Source organism: Pollachius pollachius, assembly GCF_949987615.1.
Source record: "Pollachius pollachius genome assembly, chromosome: 12".
Lineage (NCBI taxonomy): Eukaryota > Metazoa > Chordata > Actinopteri > Gadiformes > Gadidae > Pollachius > Pollachius pollachius.
In genome coordinates, this window is record NC_136945.1 from 16,349,598 (window position 1) to 16,375,823 (window position 26,226).

The 26,226-nt window shown below is 45.5% G+C and overlaps 5 protein-coding genes across 8 annotated transcripts; 2 read left to right on the plus strand and 3 right to left on the minus strand.

Annotated features, from left to right (window-relative positions):
• The first annotated feature begins 59 nt into the window (after positions 1–59).
• h1m (linker histone H1M) lies at positions 60–1,559 on the plus strand. Its single transcript, XM_079748199.1, has 5 exons — positions 60–298; positions 385–653; positions 745–865; positions 950–996; positions 1,068–1,559. Exons 1-5 carry the CDS (start codon positions 208–210, stop codon positions 1,506–1,508), a joined length of 969 nt encoding a protein of 322 aa, XP_079604325.1. The 5' UTR covers positions 60–207; the 3' UTR covers positions 1,509–1,559.
• A 914-nt stretch (positions 1,560–2,473) lies between these two features.
• On the minus strand, positions 2,474–11,058 carry tmcc1b (transmembrane and coiled-coil domain family 1b). Of its 3 annotated transcripts, none has more exons than XM_079747231.1 (7): positions 11,017–11,058; positions 7,994–8,037; positions 6,469–7,231; positions 5,042–5,467; positions 4,315–4,799; positions 4,074–4,209; positions 2,474–3,743 (listed from the first exon to the last, which is right to left on the minus strand). In XM_079747231.1, the coding sequence occupies exons 3-7, from the start codon at positions 7,063–7,065 to the stop codon at positions 3,429–3,431; spliced, it is 1,959 nt and encodes a 652-aa protein (XP_079603357.1). In that variant the 5' UTR covers positions 7,066–7,231; positions 7,994–8,037; positions 11,017–11,058; the 3' UTR covers positions 2,474–3,428. The 3 variants fall into 3 exon arrangements, with proteins under 3 accessions (XP_079603357.1, XP_079603355.1, XP_079603356.1); XM_079747229.1 differs by having other exon boundaries at positions 4,315–4,835; XM_079747230.1 differs by lacking the exon at positions 11,017–11,058 and adding an exon at positions 10,525–10,915 and having other exon boundaries at positions 4,315–4,835.
• Positions 11,059–12,469: 1,411 nt separating this feature from the next.
• On the minus strand, positions 12,470–15,954 carry LOC307083605 (uncharacterized protein). Its single transcript, XM_079747538.1, has 2 exons — positions 14,379–15,954; positions 12,470–14,268 (listed from the first exon to the last, which is right to left on the minus strand). Exons 1-2 carry the CDS (start codon positions 14,887–14,889, stop codon positions 12,608–12,610), a joined length of 2,172 nt encoding a protein of 723 aa, XP_079603664.1. The 5' UTR covers positions 14,890–15,954; the 3' UTR covers positions 12,470–12,607.
• A 733-nt stretch (positions 15,955–16,687) lies between these two features.
• On the plus strand, positions 16,688–22,537 carry LOC307083604 (transcriptional regulator QRICH1-like). 2 transcript variants are annotated; one of them, XM_079747536.1, is made up of 12 exons: positions 16,688–16,911; positions 17,774–18,032; positions 18,124–18,192; positions 18,476–18,604; positions 18,715–19,731; positions 20,002–20,155; positions 20,318–20,472; positions 20,572–20,686; positions 20,806–20,914; positions 21,027–21,178; positions 21,285–21,375; positions 21,499–22,535. In XM_079747536.1, exons 2-12 carry the CDS (start codon positions 17,787–17,789, stop codon positions 21,680–21,682), a joined length of 2,421 nt encoding a protein of 806 aa, XP_079603662.1. In that variant the 5' UTR covers positions 16,688–16,911; positions 17,774–17,786; the 3' UTR covers positions 21,683–22,535. The 2 variants fall into 2 exon arrangements, with proteins under 2 accessions (XP_079603662.1, XP_079603663.1); XM_079747537.1 differs by lacking the exon at positions 16,688–16,911 and adding an exon at positions 16,945–17,153 and having other exon boundaries at positions 21,499–22,537.
• Positions 22,538–22,626: 89 nt separating this feature from the next.
• Positions 22,627–24,839, minus strand: rpusd4 (RNA pseudouridine synthase D4). The gene is made up of 6 exons (XM_079747539.1): positions 24,375–24,839; positions 24,072–24,270; positions 23,886–23,979; positions 23,375–23,525; positions 23,144–23,241; positions 22,627–22,839 (listed from the first exon to the last, which is right to left on the minus strand). The coding sequence occupies exons 1-6, from the start codon at positions 24,805–24,807 to the stop codon at positions 22,633–22,635; spliced, it is 1,182 nt and encodes a 393-aa protein (XP_079603665.1). The 5' UTR covers positions 24,808–24,839; the 3' UTR covers positions 22,627–22,632.
• Between the last annotated feature and the right edge of the window lie 1,387 nt (positions 24,840–26,226).

The following is a 26,226-nucleotide window of genomic DNA, read 5'->3' on the forward strand; positions in this document are numbered from 1 at the left end:
ACATGCAGGCTGGGTGAGAAAACTGCGCAGAATGTGCGCAGAAATGTAACGTAATTGGACGCAGCTGGTGGGTCGACGTCGTTTTCAGTGGAAGCGACAGCATAAAGCGGGAACGCTGGCTGGTTTTGTAGTCAAACATAAAAAATAGTTTGGGCGATTTTTTTAACATCCATTCAACGTTGGGTTTCCTAATCCGTTTTGCTTAGAATGCCTCCCAAAAAGCCCGCGGCGGAAAAGATTGTGCCTACCTCACCTGTTGGTTCGGAGAGCCATGATGACTCTGAGACAGCCGAATCAGGTTTGTATCCCAATGCAACACGTTAACAAGTGTAGTTTAATGATCTAGATGTGTGATTGTGCAATAACGTCGTTTCGTTCATCTAGATGCGGTGGGTTCTGTGTCGACGAGTAAAGTTCCAGCTCATCCCCCGGCCGTGGTCATGGTAAAGAATGCTGTGAAAGAGTTGGATTCGCGGAAAGGGGTATCGTCGCAGGCAATACGAAACAGCATCAAGGCGAAATATCCCACTATGGAGTTGGTGAGGCTGAAGTACATGGTGCGTAAGGCCTTGATCAAAGGACTCGAGAATGGCACATTGGTTCGACCTGCCAACTCCACCGCTGCTGCTACTGGCGCACAGGGGAGATTTCGGGTAGGCTATTGGGTTGTAGGCTAATTCGGTCCACTGAATTGACAACTTAACCTTGCTTTGAAGTAACGTCCTTTTTTTTGTGTGTGTCCAGCTTGCACCCAAAAAACCCACAGATCCAAAGGAGAAAAGCGAAAACACTGATCCCACTGAGGAAAAGCCAAAGGCCACAAAGGCCGGGCCCAAAAAGGCCAACGGTGCAGACAAGGAGGCCGGTAAGCACCGTGTATCATCTGCCAGACCGCTTGCCCATCCAACTTTAAGGTACTACATTTACCTATTCAAATCGTATGTTGAAGGTACTGGGAAGAAAAAGGACTCAAAGAAAAAGAGCGAAAATACTGAGGTATGTTGGTTTATATTAAGCATTGTTTGTTCAGTTGGCATAGAAACGCTTAACTTTCATCTTGTCTCAAGACTGTCAAGAAGATGAAGAAAGCCAACGATGCTGCAGCTTCAAAGGTGGCCCCAGCAAAGAGGCCCAAGGCTAAGAGGGGGGATGTAAACATGGAGGCTTCAGAGGAGATGTTGGATGATGTGGAACCTAAAGGAAAGGAACCGAGAGCCAAGAAGCCTAAGACAACGGAAGTTGAGGCAAAGGAACCCAAAGCGAAAGCACCCAAAGCTGCGAAGGAACCTAAAGCAAAAGCACCCAAAGCTGCGAAGGAACCTAAAGCTGCAAACGAAGTTGAGGCAAAGGAACCTGATGCTGCAGAGGAAGTTGAGGCAAAGGAACCCAAAGCTGCAAAGGAACCTAAAGCAAAAGTAACCAAAGCTGCCAAGGAAAAAGCCTCGGTCAAGAATGACAAACCCAAGGCTACAACTGCTGCTGGGAGGCGTGTGAAGATCACAGAATAATTATGTAATGCATGTTTTTAAATTGTTTGCAATAAAGAAAATCTTTAGTTAGCTTTTGTAATGAACTGCTTTCATCTAATATTTAGAGTTGTGTAAATGCACCATCTGTCCGACTCAAAGGTATCTTGTGTGGGACGGCTTGTTTTGAAAGTTTCACAATTGACATTTGGAGATTTACAAATTTAAATGGCCTATCAGGAAGAGGTGTGCCAGGCTTGACACTTGATTCTCAAGTGTTCAAATATATTGTGCACAAGATGACTTTCTTTTGTGGTGTTTTTTTTTTAACGTCTTATCCCTCTAGTTTGACCAAAAGGTTGCATCAGATTACCCTTCTTGGAGAATAAGCGGTCATTGCAAGTTTCAGATTTATCTTGCATTAATACAATGATCAATTCACTTTTCCCTTTAGTGTACACCGAAAATACTGGAGTATGGTGACTGTTCACCAACACCAGTACAGAGACTGAACTGTCTCAATCGGTCCTCATCCCTTCTCTGTGCTAACGGATGGGCTAGGGCTGTGGGGTTGTCCTTATTGGTTAAAGGTTCTCAGCTAGTAGTGGACTAGCTCTATAGACATTTTAGTAAGATACAAAAACGACATGCTACATTGGCAGTTGAGTCAGCCATTTTTTTTTTTTAATAGAACTGAAATTCTTGTCACCAAGACTGCCAGATGTCTGGTTCCACTTTATAGTTAAAGCAGAAGCAAGAAATCTTGACATCTTGAAATCTTGCTTCGTGCTTGAATGACCAATTTGTTTTAAATGGTTGTGAAAAAGGCACATTGGCAGTTTTGGTGCAGGGTATGTATTTTGTTTAAAATGGCTGCCGTTTTATTTTGGTGCTAATGACCTACTTTGACCGTGAGTTTGCAACAAAAAACTTGGCACATAAATATACTTTCATAAAGTCATAAAGGAAAAGCAACCTTAATAACTTTTAAAACAGCATGTTTATTTTTAAAAAATAAAAAGTCAACTAAAAAGCATTACTCTTTTCACCAATAGAAACAGTACGGAAGCACTGAGTCTTTGAGCATTTCCATCGCTCTTCAAGTAGGTTCATTCAGTTCATAGATTATTCTTCTGCAGTGGCAATGCAGTCAGGGCCGTGGCAGCCAACATTTTAGCCTTCAAAATAAAAAGACGTCCACTTCCTTGCCCCGGTCGTAACCAGTGTTAATGACTTCACACGCTAAAAACGATATGTCGAAAGATTCACCACAAATCAATCCAGTGCCGAGCGGGTTTGTTTCCATAGCAGTGCAGTTGATCTGTCAGCACCTTGTCCTGCCTTCCTTCTGAGTTGGAACAGAAGATGTTTTTTTGGGATGAGCTGAAAATATTTGGGTGGAAGATAAAGTAGATGATTCAATACCATTTAAAAAAAAAAAACTAAGCAAAACATAAAAACAAAATCAAGTGAACTGCTGATTATCACTGAAGGTCAATAAGAGGAACACCCTTAAAATCAACAGCTTATCAAATTGTGACAAATCCATTTCACTTGAATCCACTACACCAATAAAAGTTTAATACAACTTTCCCATAGAATTAAAAAAAAACACAGGTCTGTCATGTGTAAACAAATTCACTCAGGAGAGAGAAGTCAAGTGTGCTGTTCTCTGCTCCTTCAACGTATGCACCCATCCTCTTTCACCCACGCCAACATTGCACCAAAGGTAAATAGTGATTCCCCCAACGGCAAATCCGAACTTGGCCGTATCGGCCCCCTTTCATTCTTCTTCTTGTGACGCGCACACTAAACATTGTGAGGAGCGCGTACTGAGGTGGAGCTGGAGGAGGACCAGTGGGGGGCAGACCCTGGGATACACCTGGCTTTGATATATTCCCCTCCCAACACTGTACACCCCCTGTATCGTCTTTCAGTGACCCATAGCCCCTCGGAGGCAGGTCATCTGGGGTGCAATAGGAAGCGGTCCGTGTACTGCGAGATGGCCTCCCAGTTTCTCCAGAGGAAGGCGAGCAGGATCACCAGGAGCAGTGTGGTGAAAGTGCGGCTGCGCGTCTTCATCAGGGGGACCACACAGTTGGCCACCGTGGAGACGAACACCAGCAGCACGGCCATGACGGCCAGCAGCACGTTGATGAGTTTGCCCAGGAGGGTCCGTGCCGTGGCGTTCTCTAGGCCCTCCAGCTGCACCACCTGCTGCTGCTGCTGCTGCAGCTCCATCTTGGAGATCCGGGTCTGACAGGCCTCTAGTGCCTCCTGCAGGTCAGTGGGAGAGTTGTCATTCAGAAGGCAGGCGATGAGACAGTGGCTGCTCTGATCCTCATTCTAACCTTATGCACATCCATCCCTTCCCTGGACCCACCCCTCTGTAAACCAATACATCAACATAACCATGTGGGACATAATGCCGGAATATAGTAATTTCAAACGTATTGAAACTTTTACCATATTGAATTGAATAGCTAACATAATACAAGCAAATGCACAACCCAAACAAAATAACAAAATCAAGTTAAAAGTGTGATGCGTCTAGAAAATTTCAGGTCTTTCAGGTCTACTTTACGCCTACAGTCTGGTGAGGCATACCTGTATATCTCTAGCTCTTTCATAAGACTGGTAAGCAATCTTCTCCTCCATGCTGGCTAGCTCTTGTTTCAAGTTCAGGATTTCATTTTGATGCAGTTCTGTTAAGTCATTGAGTTGCTCTTCTAAGCGTTCGCACCTGAAAAACACAGGGGTTCATAAAAAAATGGACAGTAAAAACTATTTTCAAAATGTTTGTTCTCGCTTACATGCTAATACCACCGTTCCCATGAACATTTCGTACCTGAATCTCTCTTCCTGGAGGGACTCCATGATCAATGTGTTGTCCCTCTGATAGTGGCCCTTCAGGATCTCAAACGACTCCTCTAGCCGACCCTGGTTCTCCCGCAGCTCCTGGATCTCGTGGAGCAGCGCGTCGAAGCCGGACGCCTGGCCGTGCTCCAGGGTGTTCCCTCTGGAGCTAGGGGGGCCCCCGGGGGCCCCGGTGGCGCTGATGGCCCCCGCCGAACCGGACGTGGCGCTGGAGCAATCGTCCTCGCTGCCGTACTTGGGGCTGGACTGAAGCTGCCCCGCGCCGAGGGTCCGGGTGGCCCCGGGGCCCACGCACTCGTCCCCCTGGGTCTCGTCCAGGGGGTCTTTGAGGCCCGCGATGTTGTCCGCGCTGCCGAACTTGTTGCGGATCAGGGACGCGATCTCCCTGGGCTTGGACACCACTGCGCCGGCTGCAGAGTGAGTGGCGTGAGAGAAGCTGGAGAGGCCCCCGGTCACCTGTAGGGGGCAGAACTGGGTAAACAAACACCTGGGCTGGGCCACCATGTTTGTGGGATACAGAGAAGTAGAAAATTCAAAGAAAATCAGCATGCTCACTCTGAAAAAAACATACATGGTTCCACTTTTATACTTTATATAATGTCATAGAAAAAAAACAACGTGGAAAAGTAGCGGGAAACACGCAGCAGGGTTTAAAGCCTAAACAACAACAACAGTGGGGAGTACAACATGCTACACACCTTGGCTCCGACGTCCTTCAGTCCCTGATGCATGTCTCGGAACACGTCCTTGGGCGCGCGGGGGATGCCGTTGTGCTCCACCTCGCGCAGCTTGCGGTGGTAGTGCTCCAGCTTCCTCTGGAGCTGCTGGATGGTCTGCGCCGACTTCTGGTTCTTCTTCTCGAACACCTGCTTGATGCGCGCGCTCTGCTGCTTGTCGGCGTTGTTGGCCAGCTTGAGGTACTCGGCCACGTTGTCGTCGCGTGCCGTCTGCTCGATCTTGATCTGCTCGGTGAGCTTGAGGATCTTCTGCTGCAGGTGGGCGATGGCCAGCTTGGTCCTCTGGGGGTCCGGCGTGCCGTCCACCACGTCCAGCCCGTAGCCGTCCGCCCCGTAGGAGAGGGCGTTGGGTGACACGGCGGGGCCCGAGCCGTCATAGCGCTCCGGCTGGTCAGAGAGGAGGATAAAAAGGGGAGGCGGGGTGAGCGGTCGTATCAGGTGCAGGGACGAACAGGAAACCCAGAGGAGACACTAACAGTCAATAAGCTGACAGTCATTTTCAAATGTGTGGTCTGTTTAGTGTACTATTAATTAAATAGAATTGTACATTTTAATAGCAAAACGTACTCATGTATGTTATGAATCGGTGTCTCAAATCAACACAAAGTAGTCTACCAGTAACAGTAGTTTTAGACAATGTATTATTTGGTGGCCAGCAGAATTAGCATTTTAAAAGGAATCAGAAATTTGGAAATGATTCGCTTTATTTAGCCTGCCAAGTGTTACCTAAATGAAGCCATTACTCCAGGCTTTAAATGCTCTCTGACCTGAAGTAGACTTAAAGGCAGCAAATGCTAAATTTAGAAAGGCTTACCGTGCATAGCAACCAACTACTCAGACGAGATCAGTGACATTTGCAATGCTGCTTACATATCTAGTCACCTTTCCAGCAGGGCATGGCCCAGCCATTAACAACCTCCCTATTCATTACATGAACCTCACTAAGTACTGCTTCAATATAATCCCTATTGAATAATTAACTTGAATATTATGATGAATAACTTCCAACATGCATTGCTAGATAATTGGACGACGCTAAACACTTTTTGTCAGCAGCCACATGCTCTTGTTTAATGTGCTGGATGAGAATTGAGTTTCTCCGAGAACCGCGGACAAGCTCAAATGAAGGGTTATTAACTGGTTCATTCAATCAGGACAACGTTATTGTTCTATTTGCATTGTATTTGACAACATATTCTGTTTTTTTTTTACCAAGCATTCTTCGTGGCATGTTTGCACTGTTGGTAATTATATTGGCACATTTAGTGTTCACACAAAGTGAAAATAGTAAACCCCACCAAGCAAAAGGGCTGTCAATGTTGATTTGTCTGTTTAACTTTGTAAAAGGCCACCACAGTAACCCTGTGACTCAGTGGCTGGCTGTGTACCTTGTCCGGCTCCTCCGTGGAGTGGTAACCCGACGTGAGCAGTATGTCCGCCAGGGCGGGGCAGGTGGGCGTGTCGGTGGTGGAGGAGGAGCGCGGGCGCCCGGCCTGCAGCAGGGCCTCGTGGGTACTCCGACGGTGGATCTGGGGGCTTCCTTTCTGGGGGAGGTCCCCGGCCCCCCCCGCCTTGCTGCGGCGGCTCTGCAGGCTGGTTCCTCGCTTCATCATGGGTGGGGCGCCGCGGATCTGCTGCAGGACGCGACTCAGAGCTGCGGGGGGAGCGGAAGCGGCAGGGTTGTCAGAGTCCACGGGGGGCCCCGTGGAGGCGGGGGGGTCCCCTGCCTCTGGCCCTGGGTCGGCGGGGTCAGGGGCAGGGGCCAGGGGCGCCGTGGCGTCATACGGGGAGACGGAGGAGCGCCGGCGCTGGGGCTGGAAGAACTGCTTCAGCCCGTGGCCCAGAGCGCCCATGTTTTCCCGGGCATTGTGGGTGATTTTGGACAAACCGTGCTCCGTCTCCGACGCCCGCCTGCCGGCCTCCGTCTCCAAGCGGCCTCCGGCGTCAGGCTCCTCTGGGCTCTGCTCGCTACTAGCCTGATCCATCACGGGCCTCCAGTCTCACAGTGTGGGGGCACTCGGGGGTGCAGGGGACTAGCTATGTCCCAATGCCACACCCCCTCTGAAAGGCTGGTTCGGAGCCGGAAAGCAGAGGGGATGGCGCTCAGACGAGTGTGCATGCATCGGTGGTTTGGCGTAATGTCATGCTCGTCTGATACAAAAAAGGAAAATAAAATGATTACGGCATGCGACAGCGACAGATGAACGTATATACAGCAGAAGAGTTGAAGATTAACATAAGAAAGCAAAACTTGAGTTGGGACTGAGACATAGGCCTTGGAAACTGATTTTAGGCAAAACAGATGTTCAATTCAGAACAAAAAACCCTCTGGGTCAAACAGCATGTGACATGTCTGACAGTCCCAACACACCACTACAAAAAAACCAAAGGTCTAAAAATGATATTTTAAGTTGAAGAATGGTTTCTGAAATGCTAATAGCTTCATTTTTGTTCAAGTTGTCAATGAATCCTAGAGCTGTACGTCAGACCAAATCTCTAGAAAAATGTGCCTAATAACATTTCAGAAAGTATTCAAATCAAGTCATACGTAAAATACGTGAATGGTTTGATAACAGAAATTCATGAGTTGTATGCATGTGTTGATGAGTTGTATGTGTATAAAATCCATGAGGCTCAAATGGAGAAAAATGATGTGGTACGCTGATTCTCAACCTTACAAAGGGAATCATACATAGCCCTGCTTTCAAAGGGTGGGCTGAGCTCGGTTCAAAACTAAGAGATACACTGCAGAGAAACACACCATGACTTGAATTACAAATGGCTGCTCGTATAAAAGGTTTAGCTGTACCAATCCATAACAGAGACAGAGATATATAAGAGAGAGTCGGAGACAGTGTGGGAGACGGAGACAGAGTGAGAGACAGGGAGAGCCAGAGAGGGGCAGAGACTTACCATTAGCCAAGCTTCTCCTCTTCTGGCTCACAACTCAGGAGTCGCTAAACAAGAAGCACTCTGATTAGCTTCAGCTATATTGATTTTAGTGGCATTCACATTAAACCAGTACCCGTAAACGAGAGCAGTAATGCATGTTTGTTATAACTGTTGTCTAAATAGGTACAAAGACAATAGTACCAAACAATCCATTCATTCCAGTAGTCTCCACAATAATGGCATTCAAATGTCATACAGAAATATGGTAATGGATATATATATTTTGACTTAATCTTAATAATAGAGATGTTCGATCATAAATCGATCAGGAAGGTAATAATCAGGTAACCAAAGATGACATACTTAAAACTCATCCTTAAACTCAAAAGTCATACTTAGTTTCCCCAAACTCCATGACACTATGCAGACCAACTGGTCAACACAGGGCTATTAGAGATATTTTTTATGAATGAAACGCCTCAAGCACCCATCTGGAACATTCCATTTATCTGCACTAAAGCCTTAAGTTATATACATGTTCCCCATATCCTTCAATACAAAAGAAGTCAACTACTGTTCAGATACAAGGCTAGCCCTGCACTGTGCAACTTCCTTTAACCTTTGAAGGGCACAGGACAATCCTCGCAGTATAAATACAAGGGTGTTTACACAAGAGAACTCATGCATCTATGTTACATTTATCTTTGGGGACGTGCTGTGCCACACGCAATTGTGTCATATAACAAGTAGCACAGTACATAACCTACACCATAAGTAAAAAACGTTACCATCTGTGGAAGCCTAAAAAATACTATGTGGTGATCACACCGAGGACATTTGACAGGCTAGGGCAAAGTCACCATGTGCAAAGCAATTCCGTAAAGCTTAACAGGCCCATGAAATGAATTTGGTCATAAATCACGCAATGTACTAGCTAAATGTTAAGTACTGTTCACTTATCCGCTTGACCTGCTTCTATATTTACAGTCATTATGTGATTAAAATGTTAATTTAGTGAATAAAAAAATTCACAGAGGAAGTCTGACTTTTAGGATACATAAAAGATCATGCAAAATATTTTTTTAACAAGCTGCAGTATTTGCATCTGTCATTTTGGCATGCCATCTATTAAACCGTATCAGGCACGTTCCCTGTTTTAGCGCATAAAAGAAACCTAACGAAAGCCACATGATTACACAATATACATACATGGAGAGATCCTTTCCACGAAACAGTAATGGCTCCTGGCTGACTGCTTTCTAATGTTGCCTATGCAACGTAAAAAGCCAAATTATCATGGCAGATGTAATTTCTAGTATATATTTATATTAATACTAGTAGAACTCTGAACTCTATATCCTGAATAAAATAAAAAAGTGTTGGCTACATTTTCATGCCAAATCATAACAAAGCATCACTTAACAGGCTCCAGGGCAAGGCATTTGTGCTTGAAGTGGGTCAGTGAACATTCTACTGTCACGCTGTTGACAGCCTCTGCACATCCAGCCATCCAAGGTCAAAAGTGACCATCCTTAGTATTGGTGTCTCTGTTCCAAGTACCATTTAGCTTTGGGGCTTTACCAAGTGCCCATGCTGATTATTCAGACAATTAAGACACTACCTTGGATTTTGTCTTGTATTGTTATCAAGCTACCTCCTACATGGAGCAGAATAATTGAGAAATAATATAAAATTAAACTATGATAAAACCAACGTGGTGTACTTAAATGTTATATTTTTAATGGATTTCAGAATCAAACCAAGTTGTTAGGGGATGCCATCAATAAGCATTGCCCTCGCTTGTTTGATGTAGATATATTAAGTATGATCAAATAGAACAGAAACGTCTTTCTTAATGACCCCTCCTTGTCATGTTATCTGGTTGAATAAACCTCAAATGGCCGCATTCGTACGTTTTCAGAAGATAAAAGCACTTGATGCATTGCCGAAAATGAAGATATGGGCATGTGGAAATATTAATGAATCAGCTTTTCATGCACACACGCAGCATAGTGCAATGGGCACCTCGCTAGCTTACTCTGGCAGGCCTGGCTTCTTACACTTCAGAGAAGACATCGATTATACGAAACTTGCCATTGGACGACTGTAGTGCTTTTTAAATCCATACGTGCGTTTCCCCCACATATATGGTTCGCTTGCAAGCTAGCGTGTGGGTAGAGCAGGTGGCTAAAGCTACAAGCTAAAGATGCATCAGATCGTATTCATTTTGTCTTTAAGGGCGAGTCGTCGTGGCCGTGCTGAACAAGTTGGTGGAATGGTTAATAATTAATCCTGTTATAACAGTGTTTTAACGCTCGTAGAAGCCCATATGTATTCAACTCAACCCTAACCCAAATTTCATATCTTTAAAAAGTGCATTCTGGTAACCGTTCATCTATGGTAAATGGTCCATCACTTTACTCAAATAACTGGTGGGAGAGGCTTCATTACTCATAACAACGGAACAACCAAGACTACTCTTGGTTATCCATTTCGGTGTTTAGATATTTCAATTGAGGAGGTTATCTGCCGTGGCCAAAAAAAGTCCCCACCTGCTAGTACGCTTCAGTGAAGCTTCCCTCAAGCTTGTTTATATCCAGCACTACACGGTACAAAGTCGGCTCCGACGCCGACACGGCACTGGCCTAGCCAAGGGTATCCATCGGAACCTGGGGTTCGTCTTGACATGGAGCAGTGTCGCCTCCCGAAACGAGTGACTGTCCGTGCACCGACGCCTAGCATCGCCCGCCACCCTGGATCGACGCTTCGTGCCAGAACACGCGCTGACCCCACGTCGGCTCCGGCGCTCGGCGGTGAACTCCCCGGCTGCTAGGTCGCTAGCTTCTTAGAGCCGCCTCAGCCCCTAGTTAGCCGAGCTACAGACAAATCCCGGAGACCTCGCCAGCCTCGCCAGCCAGCACCGATAATCGGATCAACGGAAGTAATCGCCCATATAAACACCGCATGAAAACAAGCATATTGAGATTTTACTTTGAGTGTTGAAACTCTTTGCGCAAAAGTACCGTTTGCGAGCCTGAACTTACATGGGCGCTGAGAGGGCTGTGTTGATGACCGTTCATTTTCCCGATGGAACACTCCCAAGGATGACGTCAAATGGCGCGGTCCGCGTCAGGACAAAGTGCATCAATAACCATAACGTGCGGCTCGGTGCAGGTGGATTGGTCCAAGATACGTGTTATTGGTCGAAGCCGATTAGGAGGCCCTTGACATCGACGCGATATCATCACCTCTAAAAAAGGTTTTAATTGAAAGCGAAAGTCTTATTCAAATAGGTCCAATTTGAGTATGTGGGACTTTCGTTTCAATTATAGTCTACTACAACACAGACACATGTCATTTAAAAATAATAATAATCGATAAGCCTGATTACATAATGACAGTGATAGTGACGATATTCCATTCAAACGAGGATTCTTATAGTGTAATCCAGCTGAATGGGGGGGCTCTCTTAAGTATCAGAAATGGATCTTTCCTTGAGAAAATAGGTAGATCTATAGGCAATATTTATGTCGGGGTTGAATAATAATCGAATTGTCAACAGTGAATATAATACCGGTGAGGCCTTAAAGACTATCATGTTATGTCTGATTTGCGTTGGTGAAAGGGACAGAGGGAGGTCAAGTTTGAATCCCTGTAGCTGCAAATGGCAAGAAAGGGCTACAGGAGGGGCTGTGGCGAATGGCTCTTCACAGGGGGAGGAGGCAGTACATCATCTGTGGTGTCCTTCACACCGGTTCGCTTGTGGCGACAGAGGGCATTGAGGGTAAATAAGACTGGAGATTGTGGCATCTAGCCAATGGGTGTGGCAATAATGATGTTATTGGTAGAGGGAGGGGTGGAGGGATGATCCCGGGGCATACAGGCCTACATGACAACTGAAAATAAGGAACCGTCATTCCCTGGGTCGTTTCCAAAGGACATACAAAACGAATGCAAAAAAGGTAATCTAGATGTTTAAATTTTAAGTTACTCTTTTTCACCACAAGATGGCCTCCAGAACCACAAACTGCAGATATATCAATTGCGCAAACGAGTCATACACATGTAGACCTAGTTTGTTGGGAGTTGGTTTCACTTATCAGACAAACACAATTTGAATCAATCATTGACGCACGGCAATATAAAACAATAATACGAAATCAGAATGTGGTTGGTGACGGTGGTGTGCGTCACCAACCACATTCTGTTTTCATATTATTGTTTTATAATGCCTCAGTAAAAGCAGCTCTATATCACCAACGGTGTTGTGATTTCAAGTTACAATATTTTAATTAGAAAACAACAATTTCACGTGTGCAGATTTACTTATACATTAAGCTACGCATAAAGTGAAGCTGCATTCATATATCAAAGTACAAAAGTGATGAATATATATCTAAATATATATACAATTGAGAATACTTTCAAATCTTACAAAAATGCTATATGTATATTTTCAAAATATAGTTTTACAAGCAATAATATATTTGACTTAATCATGACTTTTTTGTATGGGGAAGTCATCTTTGTCACGGTTTTAATTGAAATACAACCTGTTAGGGCTAAGGTGAAAAGCAAACCCCAAAAAACTATATTCATGTGGTATTGCTACTCTGAGTGCTGATGCTTTGAGGCCTAGAGGTCTATAATATCATCCTCAGTCCAGTCTTGATGCATCCATTCAGACTCGATTTCTGAGTTTTGTCGCCCCCTTTTCGGTGTTTCATCACTTTCTGAGAATCTGTTGGGTGTGTAGTCAGTGTAGGCATTGGGTGATGGTCTTATGTCCATGTGTGGGACATTTTCCGGAGATCCAGAGGTAAAACCAGTCTCCACTGTCCCACTGAAGGCAACATGAACTGGGCTAGGTGTAATTGCGGTACCTTGTCCGCGAGTTACATCTGGGTCAACCATGCCAGTCATGTGAGGCGGAGATTCGAACAGACTTCCCACTGAAAAATCTCCTTGGCTAAGGGCATAGTCGATGCTGCCTACAAGGTCGATAGGAGATGGGGGTCGCATCTCAAACTCTACGAGTGAAAGGAAAGAGTCAGGTTCCACATCTCGTTGTGACTGCAGGACTGCCTGCGAGTTACAGCTACTACTTATGACAGGGCAAGGCATGTGGTAAGGAATAATGGTAGACACCGGTTCATCAAACGTACACACAGGGCTGTTATTAAAACCTGATCTGTGACTAGGATAACTGCTCCAGGTATTTGGCATCAGATCTACCCAGGTATTCTCTGATTGTCTAAACTGGCCATTCCCAATCTTAATAAAGACTCTATCCCAAAAGCTTGTTTTCTCAGATCCACTTGACCACTCTTGTCTACCCTGCCATTGATCACCCCTCAGGTGGCTCTTTTGGGGAGTCCACAAGATCCAGGATCCCAGTGCGAGCAACACAAATCCCCATGCTAACTCCACGACTCTTGCCCAGAACTGACTGAGCCACCAGCACCAGCTGAAACGCCTCCAGTTCCCCAGCACTCCATAGAGCCAGAGGAGTGTGTACAGCTGAAGGCAGCAGCACAGTAGCCCTAGCACGGCACAGACCACGACCAGCCGCCTAGCATGGTTCTCGATCCGTTGGGACATTCCCCACTCGGGCTTGGGATTGCTGATGGAGAGCTGTAGACGGGAGAAAGACTGGCTGAGGATTTCAATGCAGGAGGGCAGAGCACAGCAGAGGGAGAAAGTATGCAGCAATAACGGAAAGGTCAGGGACAGCACCGGGGAAAGTAGATCAGCTGCGAGCAACAGGGCACAATGTAACACAGCGAGAACTCCCACCAACCAGGGACGCTGCAGCTTCTGTGGCAGCTGACGCAGTATGACCCCTCTTAGCGCTACCAGAGCAAGGACCACCTGCGCCCACAGGAGAAAGTGCAGGGGAAGATTATGGAACGCCGCTAGAGTAGGTCGAGCTAAGATCTGCCGTGTCCCATAAGGATCAAGCAGAAGGAGGACAGCTCGCTGGGTCCCTGTCAACAGTAAGAGGCTATTTGCCAGGGTCAGGGGACCACAGAGTGGATGAAGGAGTGTAGATGCACCAATCATTCCCATAACAGCCAATCCTGCCAGTAAGGCAAACAGGCTGGCCGATCCAAAGACATGCAGCTCCCAGGCGAAGGCAAGGGTCCGTCTCATGTCGTCCCAGAGCAGATGAGTTCCGTTTGAGATTGCTAAAGCAGCACAGGAGACGAGCTTGGGCACACACGGGCCGTCATAACTCAATAGGTCTTGGTCGAAAATGAAGTCAGACGGACCCGCCGGGTCAGCGTCGGGATCCTCTGAAAGAAACAAAGAGACATATCAGTTTAGGCTTATGGTTATTTTGTGAAAGTGTATTTTAAAATGCTTGATGTAAAGGACCTTCATCTAATTCACTTGTTTGACTTACCCTTCAATGATTTATTATTGATCAGAGGCAGGCGGCGTTGTTGTTGTAGCGTGTCAATATTTGCTGTTTCACGTCTGTTGTCATCTTGATCATTAGGCACCATAGCGATCTGCTCTGTTATGACTCTTGACTCTTCTGAGTTCTGTTCACCAGAACTTCCAAAATCTTCTGAAATAGTGTTCACATTAACCCATTCGCTTGATATAGGGGAGAGAGATGGCAAGGATGAATCCCTTTGCATGTTTATGGTTTCCACGCCGTCATTAAATGAACCAAGGTTATTCCTGCTAGTTGAAGCAGGATTTGTATTTTTGGTTCTCTCCAACATAGGTTCACTGCTATCCACAGAGATTAGTTCAGTAGACAGGTCATCCGCACCTGCCTTGTTTCTACTGCTGCACTCACAAGTTTTAGGGTCAAACTTTCCTAATGAGGTAGGAGATGTGATACTGTTTCCAAGAGATGAGTGTACCAAAGCCAGAACAATGAAGAGCAAAAACAGGAAAAACATTGTTGAGGTGGAAATTCAGAAGCCTTTAGGAAATAAAGAAGGAAGCATTTTATGTTACTTTGCATTGTAACATGTATCTTAATCAAACGACTCTCAAAGTGTTTCAATAAATCTTAATACAAACCACATAATCAGGTTTCAGGTCTAGTTGTGTCTTAAACTAGACCCAAAAAAAATCATATCCAGTTGTAAATTTGCCTCTCGAAATACTCTTAAGTATTTTTTTAAAGCATATTTGGACATGAAATACATTTTGGATAGAAATCTTTTTGTGAATGAATGAAAACAAAATAGTTCAATTGAGGGATTGCATTTTTACCATTTCAATCATTGAAACTAAAGTGTTGATGCTATAAAAACACCAAGAAGAGCATTTGGTCTGCGACCCAGTAATAGACATAATTTTGGATTGTGCTTACCTGGTGATACTTGCATCCTGCCTTTAAGTAAATTGTTGATTACATAACCCCTCTATTTCTTATTCTGGTACACAGGTATCTCAATACCTGAACTCCGATAGCCCTTTCAATGTGCAGCATGTTGCGAGTGTTCCAACTAACTGGGCTTACTGTTAGGATGCTTCCAGTTACCATCTCAAGCTGACGTCGGCCCAATTACTGTACCGGCTGGTTTCTTGGCAGCCTATTATATTAATACCAACGAAAGAGAAACATGAATCTAGACACATGAGCATTTTTCTCCATTATTATGTAAACCATAAACTTGCTTGTTGATTATTATCAATGAACAGTTAAGCTAAATAAAGCTTATATTTGTGTAAATATAGTCAAGTTAGACAGATAAACTGTCTTTTCAGAATAGGTCCTTCTACCTTCTAGCACAGAGTGTTGGAGTAATCCCTTCATTCTGAAGGATTACTTTAAGATTCTTAGAATGGCACAAAGTCAGACCATGAGTGACACTGCTGGCACAGAAAGCAAGTCCAACAGAAATGATTTGTATACAAGGCAACATGAGACCTACATGTCATAACACCAATAAAAACACCATTCACTTCCAGCTACTACTGTTTTAGAGAATTGTTCAAAAAGTTACTCAAAAGGGACAGGCACACTTAATAATATTAATTCCTGCTGTCTGAGTATTAGTGTATTTAAAAATAAAAACTCTCCCAGGCAGGGAAAACCTTGCATAATTAGTCGTATGTGTGGGAATTAACTATTTCCTATCCCATGTATAACACAGATACACAATACAACTGGTGCATCTCTTTGGTCCACCTTAAGATTCGTTTTTGGCAGTTTGTTGTGGAGAGAATAGGGGAGGCCCGGAGTAACACATGGTTGGCTCTTTAAGGCAGACTGGTAATGTTCGATTTTGTTAAAGGCACATGTCGTATCCACAAATAAATGCGATAAAAGGGCATAGTTTGCAAGAGGTCGTGTTTTTAAAGTTAAGGGTATTTAACATGATCTGGAAGGCGCCATAATCACTTCCACTTTTTGCTATCACTTATATTGAGTATCTAAGAGACGCCAATTCACCTAGAGCGAAATATTTTGGATGTTAAATTACACAATTATTGTTTTATTGTTGGACCCACTTGATAATGTGTCGATTTTCTTTCGTTTGTCTGTCTATCTATACATATCGAGTTCATATTTCTCCGCGTTGATTCAATTTAAACCACGCAAAGATAACCACACCAAATCAATTAAACGAAATAAATTCGTGACTTCTACGAACCCACCCACGCTGAAGTATTGACACTCCATCGATGGACATGATACATGATAACACCATCATCTACGGTCACAGGATAGGAACACTCCCTCTGTAGAGTCGATACGGCAGCGCTCGGCTCGGCTGACCATTCCCGTCCGGGGCCTACTTCCGTCACTTTACATCTTTCCGAGTGAAACACTGCATATTCCTCGGCGCAATGCTCCCACTCATGGACCAGGGATGACGATTCGTACCACCTTGTTATTCGATCACCGACCGATTATCGATATAGTATCTTTCACCGGATATAACTATACCCGTTCCGTGCAGAATCTGGTAAAACTTTTTTTTCTGTAATGGTAGCCCGACTAGTAGGAGTGAAGAGAAGCACACGTCAGATCTTCTTGCATTTCCACACCGTAGTCCGCTGTTTGTGTATTTTCATGGGGGGCATTGTGTTGATGATCGTTAGCGAAGCAACACAGAACGGCATGTGGATCGTATCTAGACGTGTTTATCGCCTTTTAGTTTTAAACGTCGTGCCATAGCGGAAAGGAGAGGATTTCATTTTATTTAAGGTAGCATGAGAGTGTCCGCCTGGCTGGGCTAATGCTAGCACAGCACCCGCTCAGGCGATCGACATCTAATCACGATCGCGTTGTTTTTGTTTTACAAATTTAAAACAACCTGCTTAATTTAAATGAGCTATATTGCAGCTCTTTCGAATTGCTCAATGCAGTTCAGTCGTGCTAGCGGAGATGCTATCTTAATGTATACCTTGCTAGCAATGCTAGGCTAGCTTGCTATTACTATTGTTATAATCATTCCGATCATCTGAATTGTTCTAATTTCGTATACATTTCTGATGGCTGTACATTTATTTTTGCACGTCACCTCAACCAAGCTACGTTTTGACGTATAGTAACCAAATGTTGACATCGAGTGGATTATTATGAAATGAATTAGCTAATTTCAACATGGCACTCTGTCAGCCACACCGCCCCGATGTGTAAAGGACCTAAACAAATAAATGTGATCGATTGTGACATTACTGCTGTTTTATTTATCTCCAAGTGGTTCGCCTATCGACTGTAGACGTATTTACCAACCACCCACAACAAGGCAAAACAATGTGTCGATACAGGATATAATTGATTCATTGCATTAAATACACAACGTTCATTTCATATCTCTATAGGTCTGACGTGACAATGAATGGGCAAGAGGGTGGTGTTGTGTCATTTGATGAATATGTGCGACAAAAGGCCCGCAGCGTCCCCCAGCACCAGATGAAGGAGTTTTTAGAGTCGCTTGCCAAGGGTCCAGAGACACTACAAGAGTTCAGTCAACAGGGACATACAGCCACAACTACTACCATGGTGTACCAGCAAGGCGCCAACTGTGCCTACACAGATAGCACAGAGGTGGCTGGGTCTCTGCTGGAGCTGGCTTGCCCGGTAAGACCTTTTTTAGGCTAATATTCAGATTAATGATGTTCTCTCGGCTTGGTCAATTATTAGGCAACTTATTTTTCTGTATTGTTTATAGGTACAGGTGTCTGCAGCAGAGATATCACCTCAACTGCATCAAGAATCTGAGCAACAAATTCAAGTGCAGGTGAATAAGCATACCGTCCTTACACAGCTTATACACATTTCTAGATTTATTTAAAATGCTAATACATGGTCATAAGAAGGCTCCACCACTAACCCTTACCGACAAAACATCTGTTTTTTTAACATATATTTATAATAAACATCTATGTTGTGGTTCTTTAATGCTAGGTTCCTAATTTGTTAATGCTCACAATCAACAGCTACTACAATTGCGTAATAAAGACTACATGGGAGGCAGCTCTTCATAATGGACCTGATGAGTCTTTTCTTCCCTCCCTCTTCAGGTACATATCCAGGGACAACCCACAGGCCAGGTGATTCAGATGGCTTCTCCCACGCAGAAAGACCTGCAGGGCATTTCAACCGGCCAGCTTGTCCAGCAGGGAGAGCTAACAGAGGAGCAGCATCAGCAGGTACCTTGAAGTAGTGGTAGTCAGCCAGTCAGTCAGTCCCTTCCTATAGTGAACAAACCCATGCCCTTCACTGGAAGCCGTCTCAATGTTGTTACGTCTGCATCCTACAGATTCAGGCCCAGTTGGTGGCAGCTTTGGCTGGAGGACAGCATATCCAACTACAAGATGGACAGCATATTCAGCTACAGGACGGACAACACATTCAACTACCGGACGGGCAACACATTCAGTTACACGACGGGCATCAGATCCAACTCCAGGACGGACACCATATCCAGCTGCCCGACGGACAACACATCCAGATTCAAGACGGACAACATATCCAACTGCACGACGGCCAGCACATCCAGCTGGACGGCCAACACTTTCAGCTGCAGGACGGCCAGCATATCCAGCTGCAGGACGGGCAACACTTTCAGCTGCAGGACGGGCATCACATCCAGCTCCAGGACGGACAGCACATCCAACTGCCCAACGGCCAGCAGATCCAGATCCAGGCCATCGACCCTCACTCCGCCGCGCAGCAGCAGGGCTCCTCCAGGGAGGTGGTGGCGCGGCGGGCGGGCACCCTCCCCGCCGTCCTGCAGCCGGCCAAGAAGCGCAAGGTGGACGTGCCCCTGGCCGTGTCGTACGCCGGCCAGCAGGTGGCCACGCTGCTGACCATCCCCCAGCAGGGGCAGCAGCAGCAGAGCTATGTGTCCATCCGGCCCGACCTGCTGACGGTGGACAGCGGGCAGCTGTACAGCACGGCGGGCACCATCACGGGCCCGGCGGGCGAGACGTGGACCATCCCGGTGTACTCGACGCCGCAGCAGCAGGGCGTCACCCACATCGCCATCGCGCAGGAGGCGTTCAGCAACGCGCTGCAGGCGGCCGGCGCCCAGAAGGACCCGAAGGGCGCCCCGCTGAAGACGAGCATGCAGCAGCTCTCGGCCAGGACCCAGGAGGAGGTGCTGCAGACGCTGCTGCCGGCGCAGTTCATGAACGGCAACATTCACATCCCCGTGGCGGTGCAGACGGTGGGCGGGGCGTACGGCACAACCACGCAGTCGCTGCACATCTGGGATCCACAGCAGCAGCAGCAGAGCCAGCAGGAGGGCCAAGACGGACAACAGCTCCATCTGCAGGTCAGACGGGGGTTACCGCTACTACCCCACTGTGTTATCAGCCAACCTTCCTCCCATGGCCACAGTTTTAGCATTAGTTTTGTTTCAAGCAAGCTAATAGCTAGTTTAAATGGCAGCACACTTTTAAATTGTAAATATTTCTCAAAAGCCTGTATTGTGATTTATAATTGCAATGTTAACGAATTGCAAAAAAATAATATCTACCCGAATGTTTTCATTCTCCCATTTGTTTTCTCCTGCTCATTCGTTGCCTTCCTCCGTCCCCTGCAGGGAGAGACACAGTCTAACGGCCAGTCCCATATAGAGCTGCTAGTTCCCGTCTGTCTCAAGCCGGAGGAAGGCCTGGATGTCTGGCGCTTCTGGGCCCAGCGTAAAAACGCAGAGCTCGCCAAAGAAGAGCGGACCAAGCTCGCCCCTATTGGCCGTGAGTCCCATCAGTGTTCTAACATTGCCATTGAGAGTGCTACAATGGCCAAGTCTCCAAAAACCATCTCAATCTCAAGAAACGGCTGCTTAGGTTGAGGTCCTTGAAGTATCCATCAAGGCCCCTCTCGTTTACCCCCATTCCCCCCCCTCCGATCACCAGGTCGCCAGCCGCTCCACTTCCAGGAGGACCTGGTGTCCAGCGCCGTGGCGGAGCTGAACCTGGCTCTGGCCCTGATGACCCAGGAGGCCCGCGGGACTGAGGCGGAGCAGCTGGCTCCAGACGTCCTGTATTACGTCTTTCTGTGTATCCAAAAGGTTTGTTTTCCCAAGCAGACCAGCCCAGTCAGCTCACGTTAAGCTATTTGGTGGAGCAAACCAAAAGACAGAACTTTGTGTGTTTTATTCCCCATCAAGTATCTCTCGGAGAACGGGCGCGTGGACGACGTGTTCTCGGATCCGTACTACGTGCGTTTCTCCCAGAGTTTACACAAGATCCTGGACGGATGGAGACCCAGTGTCCATCCTTTAGGTGGGAAGCAAATTCACGGATCTGAGATTATCATATCCGCCCATCTATACTCAAATAGATTTCCGTCCGACGTGTATTCATGTATCGGTGTTTGAGCAACGTGCGCTCTCCTTCTCCAGGTTACCTGATCCCCAGTCATGTGACAGAGGAGATGCTGTGGGATTGTAAGCAGCTGGGAGCCCATTCACCGGCCACCCTACTCACCACCTTGATGTTCTTCAACACCAAGTAGGTCCCCACCGGACTTCCACACGTGACACTTTGCAATGTCACCAATCGATTTTTTGATATTATCTGAACACGGCACGGGTAAATGATTTATTGGCGTTCTGCGCACCAGGTACTTCCATCTGACGACCGCCGAGCAGCACATGAGGGTTTCCTTCTCCAAGGTGCTGAGACACACCAAGAAGAACCCCTCCAATCCCAAGGACAAGTCCACGAGTATCCGCTTCCTGAAGGGTCAAGGGCCACACCACCTGGGCCAGAAAGGTTGGATATTATGCGTTCATGTTGATGTTCTGCCCTGTTTACCCATCATGTGACACTTGCTCTGGAACGATGCTCACCTCAATGTCCTGACCCGTGTTTTTTCCAGTGGCGGATGACATGTATAACGAGCAAGCGGAGGATCCAGAGAACCCTCTTCGCTGTCCTATTAAGTTGTATGACTTTTATCTCTTCAAATGGTGAGTGGCGTCGCTTTTGTTGAGTTCTTTCACGTTTTTCAGTATCTGAATCTGGATTATCTGGCCCTCAAACACCTCCCATTGTTCCCTTGAAAACCAACGTTCTTCCGTCGTCTGTCCCAGCCCTCAGAGTGCCAAAGGTCGCAACGACGCCTATTACCTGACCCCGGAGCCCGTGGTGGCGCCTAACAGTCCCATATGGTACTCCACCCAGCCCCTCAGTGGTCAGCAGGTGGAGCAGATGCTGGCACGCATCATCGTGGTCAGAGAAATCCAGGAGATTGTCTGTCCGGCGCAAGGGAACTGAAACGAACCTACTGCCTGAAAGCACTGACTGTTGTGCTAATTTAGCACGTCTGTGGATCTCTCAAGTCAAGACGCTGGCTCGAGGGAGATGTGTAATATATGCGACAGAGAAGGGGGGTGCTGACCTCTCAGCGGGACATCACTCAGACCTACAACAACCTACACACAGCACACACCCTACCAAACTCTGGAACTTTTGAGGTGGAAAAGTGCCGATGGCAACAGCCTGATTGCGGTCGGATGAGGACTATAATGGGTGGTGCAGAGTACATTATTATTTATCTTCATGGAGATAATTGGCCTTTTCCTTCCTTTCTGACCTTGTAACCTTGTCATACTCCTGTTCTGGTGCCAGTGGTCATTATAGATAAAAACTGACTGGTCTTCCCACTTAGGATTATGTATTGCATTTTTGTTTCGCTGTATGTATTAATTGAACTTTCAATTATTAGTGCCATTCTTCTAATGCTTCTAAATCTTTAAGCGGTGTAAAATCAAAAAAAGGCTAAAATGTTCACAAGATAAAAGTGCTTAGTTTTTCAGGAACTGTAAGACGTTTTTGCTCTCAGGTCAATTTTAAGAAAATAAACTTGATATGTTTTTGTAACACTAATTGCTATTCATTAGTAAGTAGTTTGTTACATATAGTAAACTTTCACAGTAAACATGAAAAGGTCTTTTGGCAAGTAGCAGCCCTTACTTTTGTATACATTGAGGTATAACAGACCCAGTGAGGCGAAGAATTACACTTGTAGTCATTGAATTTGTCATTCAAAATGTTGTCAACCATCTGAAAGTTATTTTAATCATGGCTCTTTAATTATAGCAAACCAAAGTCTAAAACAGACAGACGACCGACACTTTATTTTTTATACAAAACGTTCATTACTTTTATTTACTCATTAAAATCAAAAACCCAATTCTCCCATTAGGTGAGCAGCATCCCGTTCTTTAGTTAGGCTCTTTCTCATCAGGAAAAATTAAGTTCAGTCTTTGAAGCGCCTTGGTGAAGTACTTTGGCATGGGGCAGGAGACTCTGATCTCTGGGTGACTTGTGGTTCCGGGCAGAACCATTTGGCGGGCATGTAGGTGAAGAGTTAGATTACGGGTCTTGCTCTTCTCCAACCCCAGTTTTCCGAGCACATTTTCCGGCAACTTCTAAGAATAAAAAAAATTCATGTTGTTTTCAGTTACTGAACCAAAGACTACTCATGTGTTTCTGGTAAGATGACTAAACAGTTAAAAATGAAAGTTCATGTTACAAAAGCATAGAAAGATACCCTTAATGAGTTTGTCAGGGAACTGACTTTGTACTCCCAATATGTATCTGTTCCTTAGCATAGTCAAGACAAATATATATAGGTTAAGTAAGTTTACATGGATGGAAAGTTGGTAGATTTGCTACAGATTAACCCCCGGATAATGTTTTATTTGGAATTTCACCATGCCATATTGGACTTACCTGAGGTGCCAGTTTAGTCCAGCTAGAATATTTATGATCGCCAAGAATAGGACAACCCAGAGCACACGCCAAATGAACTCTAATCTGGTGCTTCAGTCCTAGGAAACCAAACACAGCAGAGAAACGGGAGAGCATAGCACATTAGAAATTAGCAACGACTGGTAATGCAGTCCCACATTTCAAAACAGGATAATCGACCGTGACGATACAATAACAAACAGCTCCTCATACCGGTCAGTGGCTCCAGCTCAACAAGACTGCAGCCCGCCCTGCTGTCCAGAACACGGTATTTGGTCACAGCACTCTCGGCTTGACGATGAGCACGGATTCTGCTGACACCTTCTCCCGTTTCATTGAGCCGAAACATAGGACTCAGCCCCATCTGACAAAACCATAAAAGGTAGGCAAAATCACATATGATTAAGTACATTAACTACAGTGGTAGATTCCCTCAGAATACTTAAGATTGATGACTGGTGGTATGAATCAGAACTTTCTATCACCACTTCATGTTCAATTGCCCTTAGCGGCTTGAACGTTGCCCGAGTCAAATATCCCACCTGTCGCACAGATGGGCACGTAATCAGTTAATCAGTTTTCATAATCATTAACTGCTGCTTTCAGAGGGGTCCAATGAAAATGTTGACTGTGCTCCCCAAAGATGTTTGATAGGAACACCTGACTAAGTACATGGACAGTCATTTTATTAGAGAAATGCCATAGTGGTCACTGACTGAGTCACCTTGAAATGATGCTGTGTGCCCGCAATCTCTCGCTCTATGAGCGGGATGTCAATCACTCCCTCAGATGGCACAGGAACACCAACAGTGACAGCCCTGCGAAAATCAAGGGACATTACAACAGTAAAATGACTGCCTCACATATAGCACATAGAATTTCTAGTGATAATATTTCCGCGGCCTCTTACCAGTATTTCCTCTGTATTTGATTATGCCTGTGAAGGTGAACTATGTTATCCACTGCCTCCTGGTTCCTGGCCAGTAGTAGACTTCCTGTCACTTCTTTTTCCAGTCCGAGACAGGGCTGAAGCTCAGAGTCAACCTTCAGATCCATCATTTTGGCAAGGATCGGGAGAACCGCGGTAATACATGTGCCCCCTCCGTGATCTGAGAATATGGACACCCATCTTCAACGTCGTGGAGACACATTACAATAACTTATATTTCGAATTTGCATAAGTTACAAATGACATAAAATGTGTATTCGTTACCTTTGACCGAAACCCCATAGGGTTTATTGAGAACAATCACATCCTTATTCTGGAACAACATAGTTTTATGGAGATGTTTAGCCAATACATTGGGATGCACATTTTGTAGTTGTTGGGTGAACTGTTTTAACTCAGAGACCCTCTTCTGAAGAGGGGTGGCTGTTGGTTTTATCCCTTTGGTGGTTCTCTCTTCTTCCTTTTTCTCTTGTCGAATCTTCTTGGCAAGGTCAATGGCTCTCAGAGGAGCCTTCTCCTCAGGTTCGGGACTCGGGATGGGAGGAGCGGTGGTCAGTGTCCTCCAGAGGACATGGGCTGAATCAGAAGTCATGGGTTGCAGGTTGTTTATTCTAGTTTGGCGACGAACGACTATCATATTTCTGACGTGGCTCCAATTGTTACAGAAACTGTCGGTAAGGGCTCTGCACCCCTTCATCCTGGTACCAATATTGAAACTGTGGATTGGGAAACTTGTTTAGATTCTCACATGTGCTTATTTCCGGTTTCCCGTCGTCATTTCCGCCTTTCTTTAGATGGGTAAACTCGTTTTCTGTCCAAACACTGCCCGCTGTTTTCCTCTTAGCGCTTGTATGCCACGTAAACCCCGCTCATCCTGTGGATGTGTTAAATAAAACAAACAGCCACCTGAACTCACTGTTTCTGGTAGAGCATCCATAACCCCAATACGACCATGCATTATGTTAACAATAAATACGATTTGTTTTAGGGTTCCCTTTGGCTATAACTTTGCATCCTGCAAAGGAAGCATTTCCAACCGTTGTTTATTCCCCGGGCAGTTTGAAGAGCGCATGCGCAACTATGAAAATCACAGATAGCGTATTACGAAGTTTTAGGGTCGCTTGGATTTATCAAGAATAACAGTGGCAAATTGAATTGTGTGGATTGTGTGAGTGAATTGCCCAGCCCAGATGGCGAGAGTGCGATATCAAGTAGTGACGACAACTGTGTTGTATGACATCGGAGAGGGACAGTAAGACTGGGAGAATGGGACTCAGATGGTGTCAAATGTTCATCACACGTTGTTTCCTTAATAGTACTCATACAGGCGTCAACTAAGGCTCGTTTGTTTCAAATGGGAATAAATCATTGTATTTTCTGATGCATTGTTTTTTTTATCTGAATCCAAATGTGGAGGCCGAATCGGACTCTGTAGGCCTACAGTAAAAAGTACGGAGTGGACCTCATCCGATTCTCTCACCAAGATACGTCCACAGCAGTCCTTTGCGGCAGATCGTGTGTGGTGTTTGTCTCTGTGGGAGTATAGTCTTTGCGAAAAAGTTTTGGGCCATAGGAACCAGAAGCATGAAAAACTATTTTTTTCGCTGAAGGCTATTAATACCAAGCTTGACCTTGTTCAAGGAGGTGCTTAAAGACAGAGCTCAGCTGGAGAACTCCATTGAGAATCTCCAGATTAAACTGAAATTGGGCTTAACTAAATTTGGGGAGATCGAGCAAGAATGTAAAATTCTCCAAAAACAAGAGATGGCTATCACAGCCAACGAGGCATTTGAGCATGAGGTCAGCGTCACAATGCTTGTTAAAGTTAATGCCAAAGAATCATCACTTTACCGTGAGAAATGTAATGTCACTTGCCACAAATCATGCACTATTTGGCGCATGTATTATTGTGAGGTCTTTACCTGGAGGGACGTTGAATGCAAAAGCAAGTGCCCTCTATCGGCTCATGTCCGTCAGGGTTTCTACTGGGGTTCCGAAATTATTGTTCAATATTTTCTTTGATATTTGATTAATGTTTTGTTTTGAACATACACACACTCTCTCTCTCTCTCTCTCTCTCTCTCTCTCTCTCTCTCTCTCTCTCTCTCTCTCTCTC

Bases quoted from the DNA above. Each gene is read 5' to 3' on its own strand.
- h1m (XM_079748199.1), top strand. From the start codon at position 208: ATGCCTCCCAAAAAGCCCGCGGCGGAAAAGATTGTGCCTACCTCACCT. The intron at 654-744 runs GTAGGCTATTGG...GTGTGTGTCCAG, and splicing joins GCGCACAGGGGAGATTTCGG to CTTGCACCCAAAAAACCCAC. The intron at 866-949 runs GTAAGCACCGTG...CGTATGTTGAAG, and splicing joins CGGTGCAGACAAGGAGGCCG to GTACTGGGAAGAAAAAGGAC.
- tmcc1b (XM_079747229.1), bottom strand. From the start codon at position 7,065: ATGGATCAGGCTAGTAGCGAGCAGAGCCCAGAGGAGCCTGACGCCGGA. The intron at 5,468-6,468 runs GTACACAGCCAG...CTCTCTGACCAG, and splicing joins CCACGGAGGAGCCGGACAAG to CCGGAGCGCTATGACGGCTC. The intron at 4,210-4,314 runs GTACGAAATGTT...TGTGTTTTTCAG, and splicing joins CTCCAGGAAGAGAGATTCAG to GTGCGAACGCTTAGAAGAGC.
- LOC307083605 (XM_079747538.1), bottom strand. From the start codon at position 14,889: ATGTTTTTCCTGTTTTTGCTCTTCATTGTTCTGGCTTTGGTACACTCA. The intron at 14,269-14,378 runs GTAAGTCAAACA...TGTTTCTTTCAG, and splicing joins CAATAATAAATCATTGAAGG to AGGATCCCGACGCTGACCCG.
- LOC307083604 (XM_079747536.1), top strand. From the start codon at position 17,787: ATGAATGGGCAAGAGGGTGGTGTTGTGTCATTTGATGAATATGTGCGA. The intron at 18,033-18,123 runs GTAAGACCTTTT...TATTGTTTATAG, and splicing joins TGCTGGAGCTGGCTTGCCCG to GTACAGGTGTCTGCAGCAGA. The intron at 18,605-18,714 runs GTACCTTGAAGT...TGCATCCTACAG, and splicing joins CAGAGGAGCAGCATCAGCAG to ATTCAGGCCCAGTTGGTGGC.
- rpusd4 (XM_079747539.1), bottom strand. From the start codon at position 24,807: ATGAAGGGGTGCAGAGCCCTTACCGACAGTTTCTGTAACAATTGGAGC. The intron at 23,526-23,885 runs GTGACTCAGTCA...TGGTTTTGTCAG, and splicing joins GCACACAGCATCATTTCAAG to ATGGGGCTGAGTCCTATGTT. The intron at 23,242-23,374 runs GTATGAGGAGCT...TTGGTTTCCTAG, and splicing joins TGAGCTGGAGCCACTGACCG to GACTGAAGCACCAGATTAGA.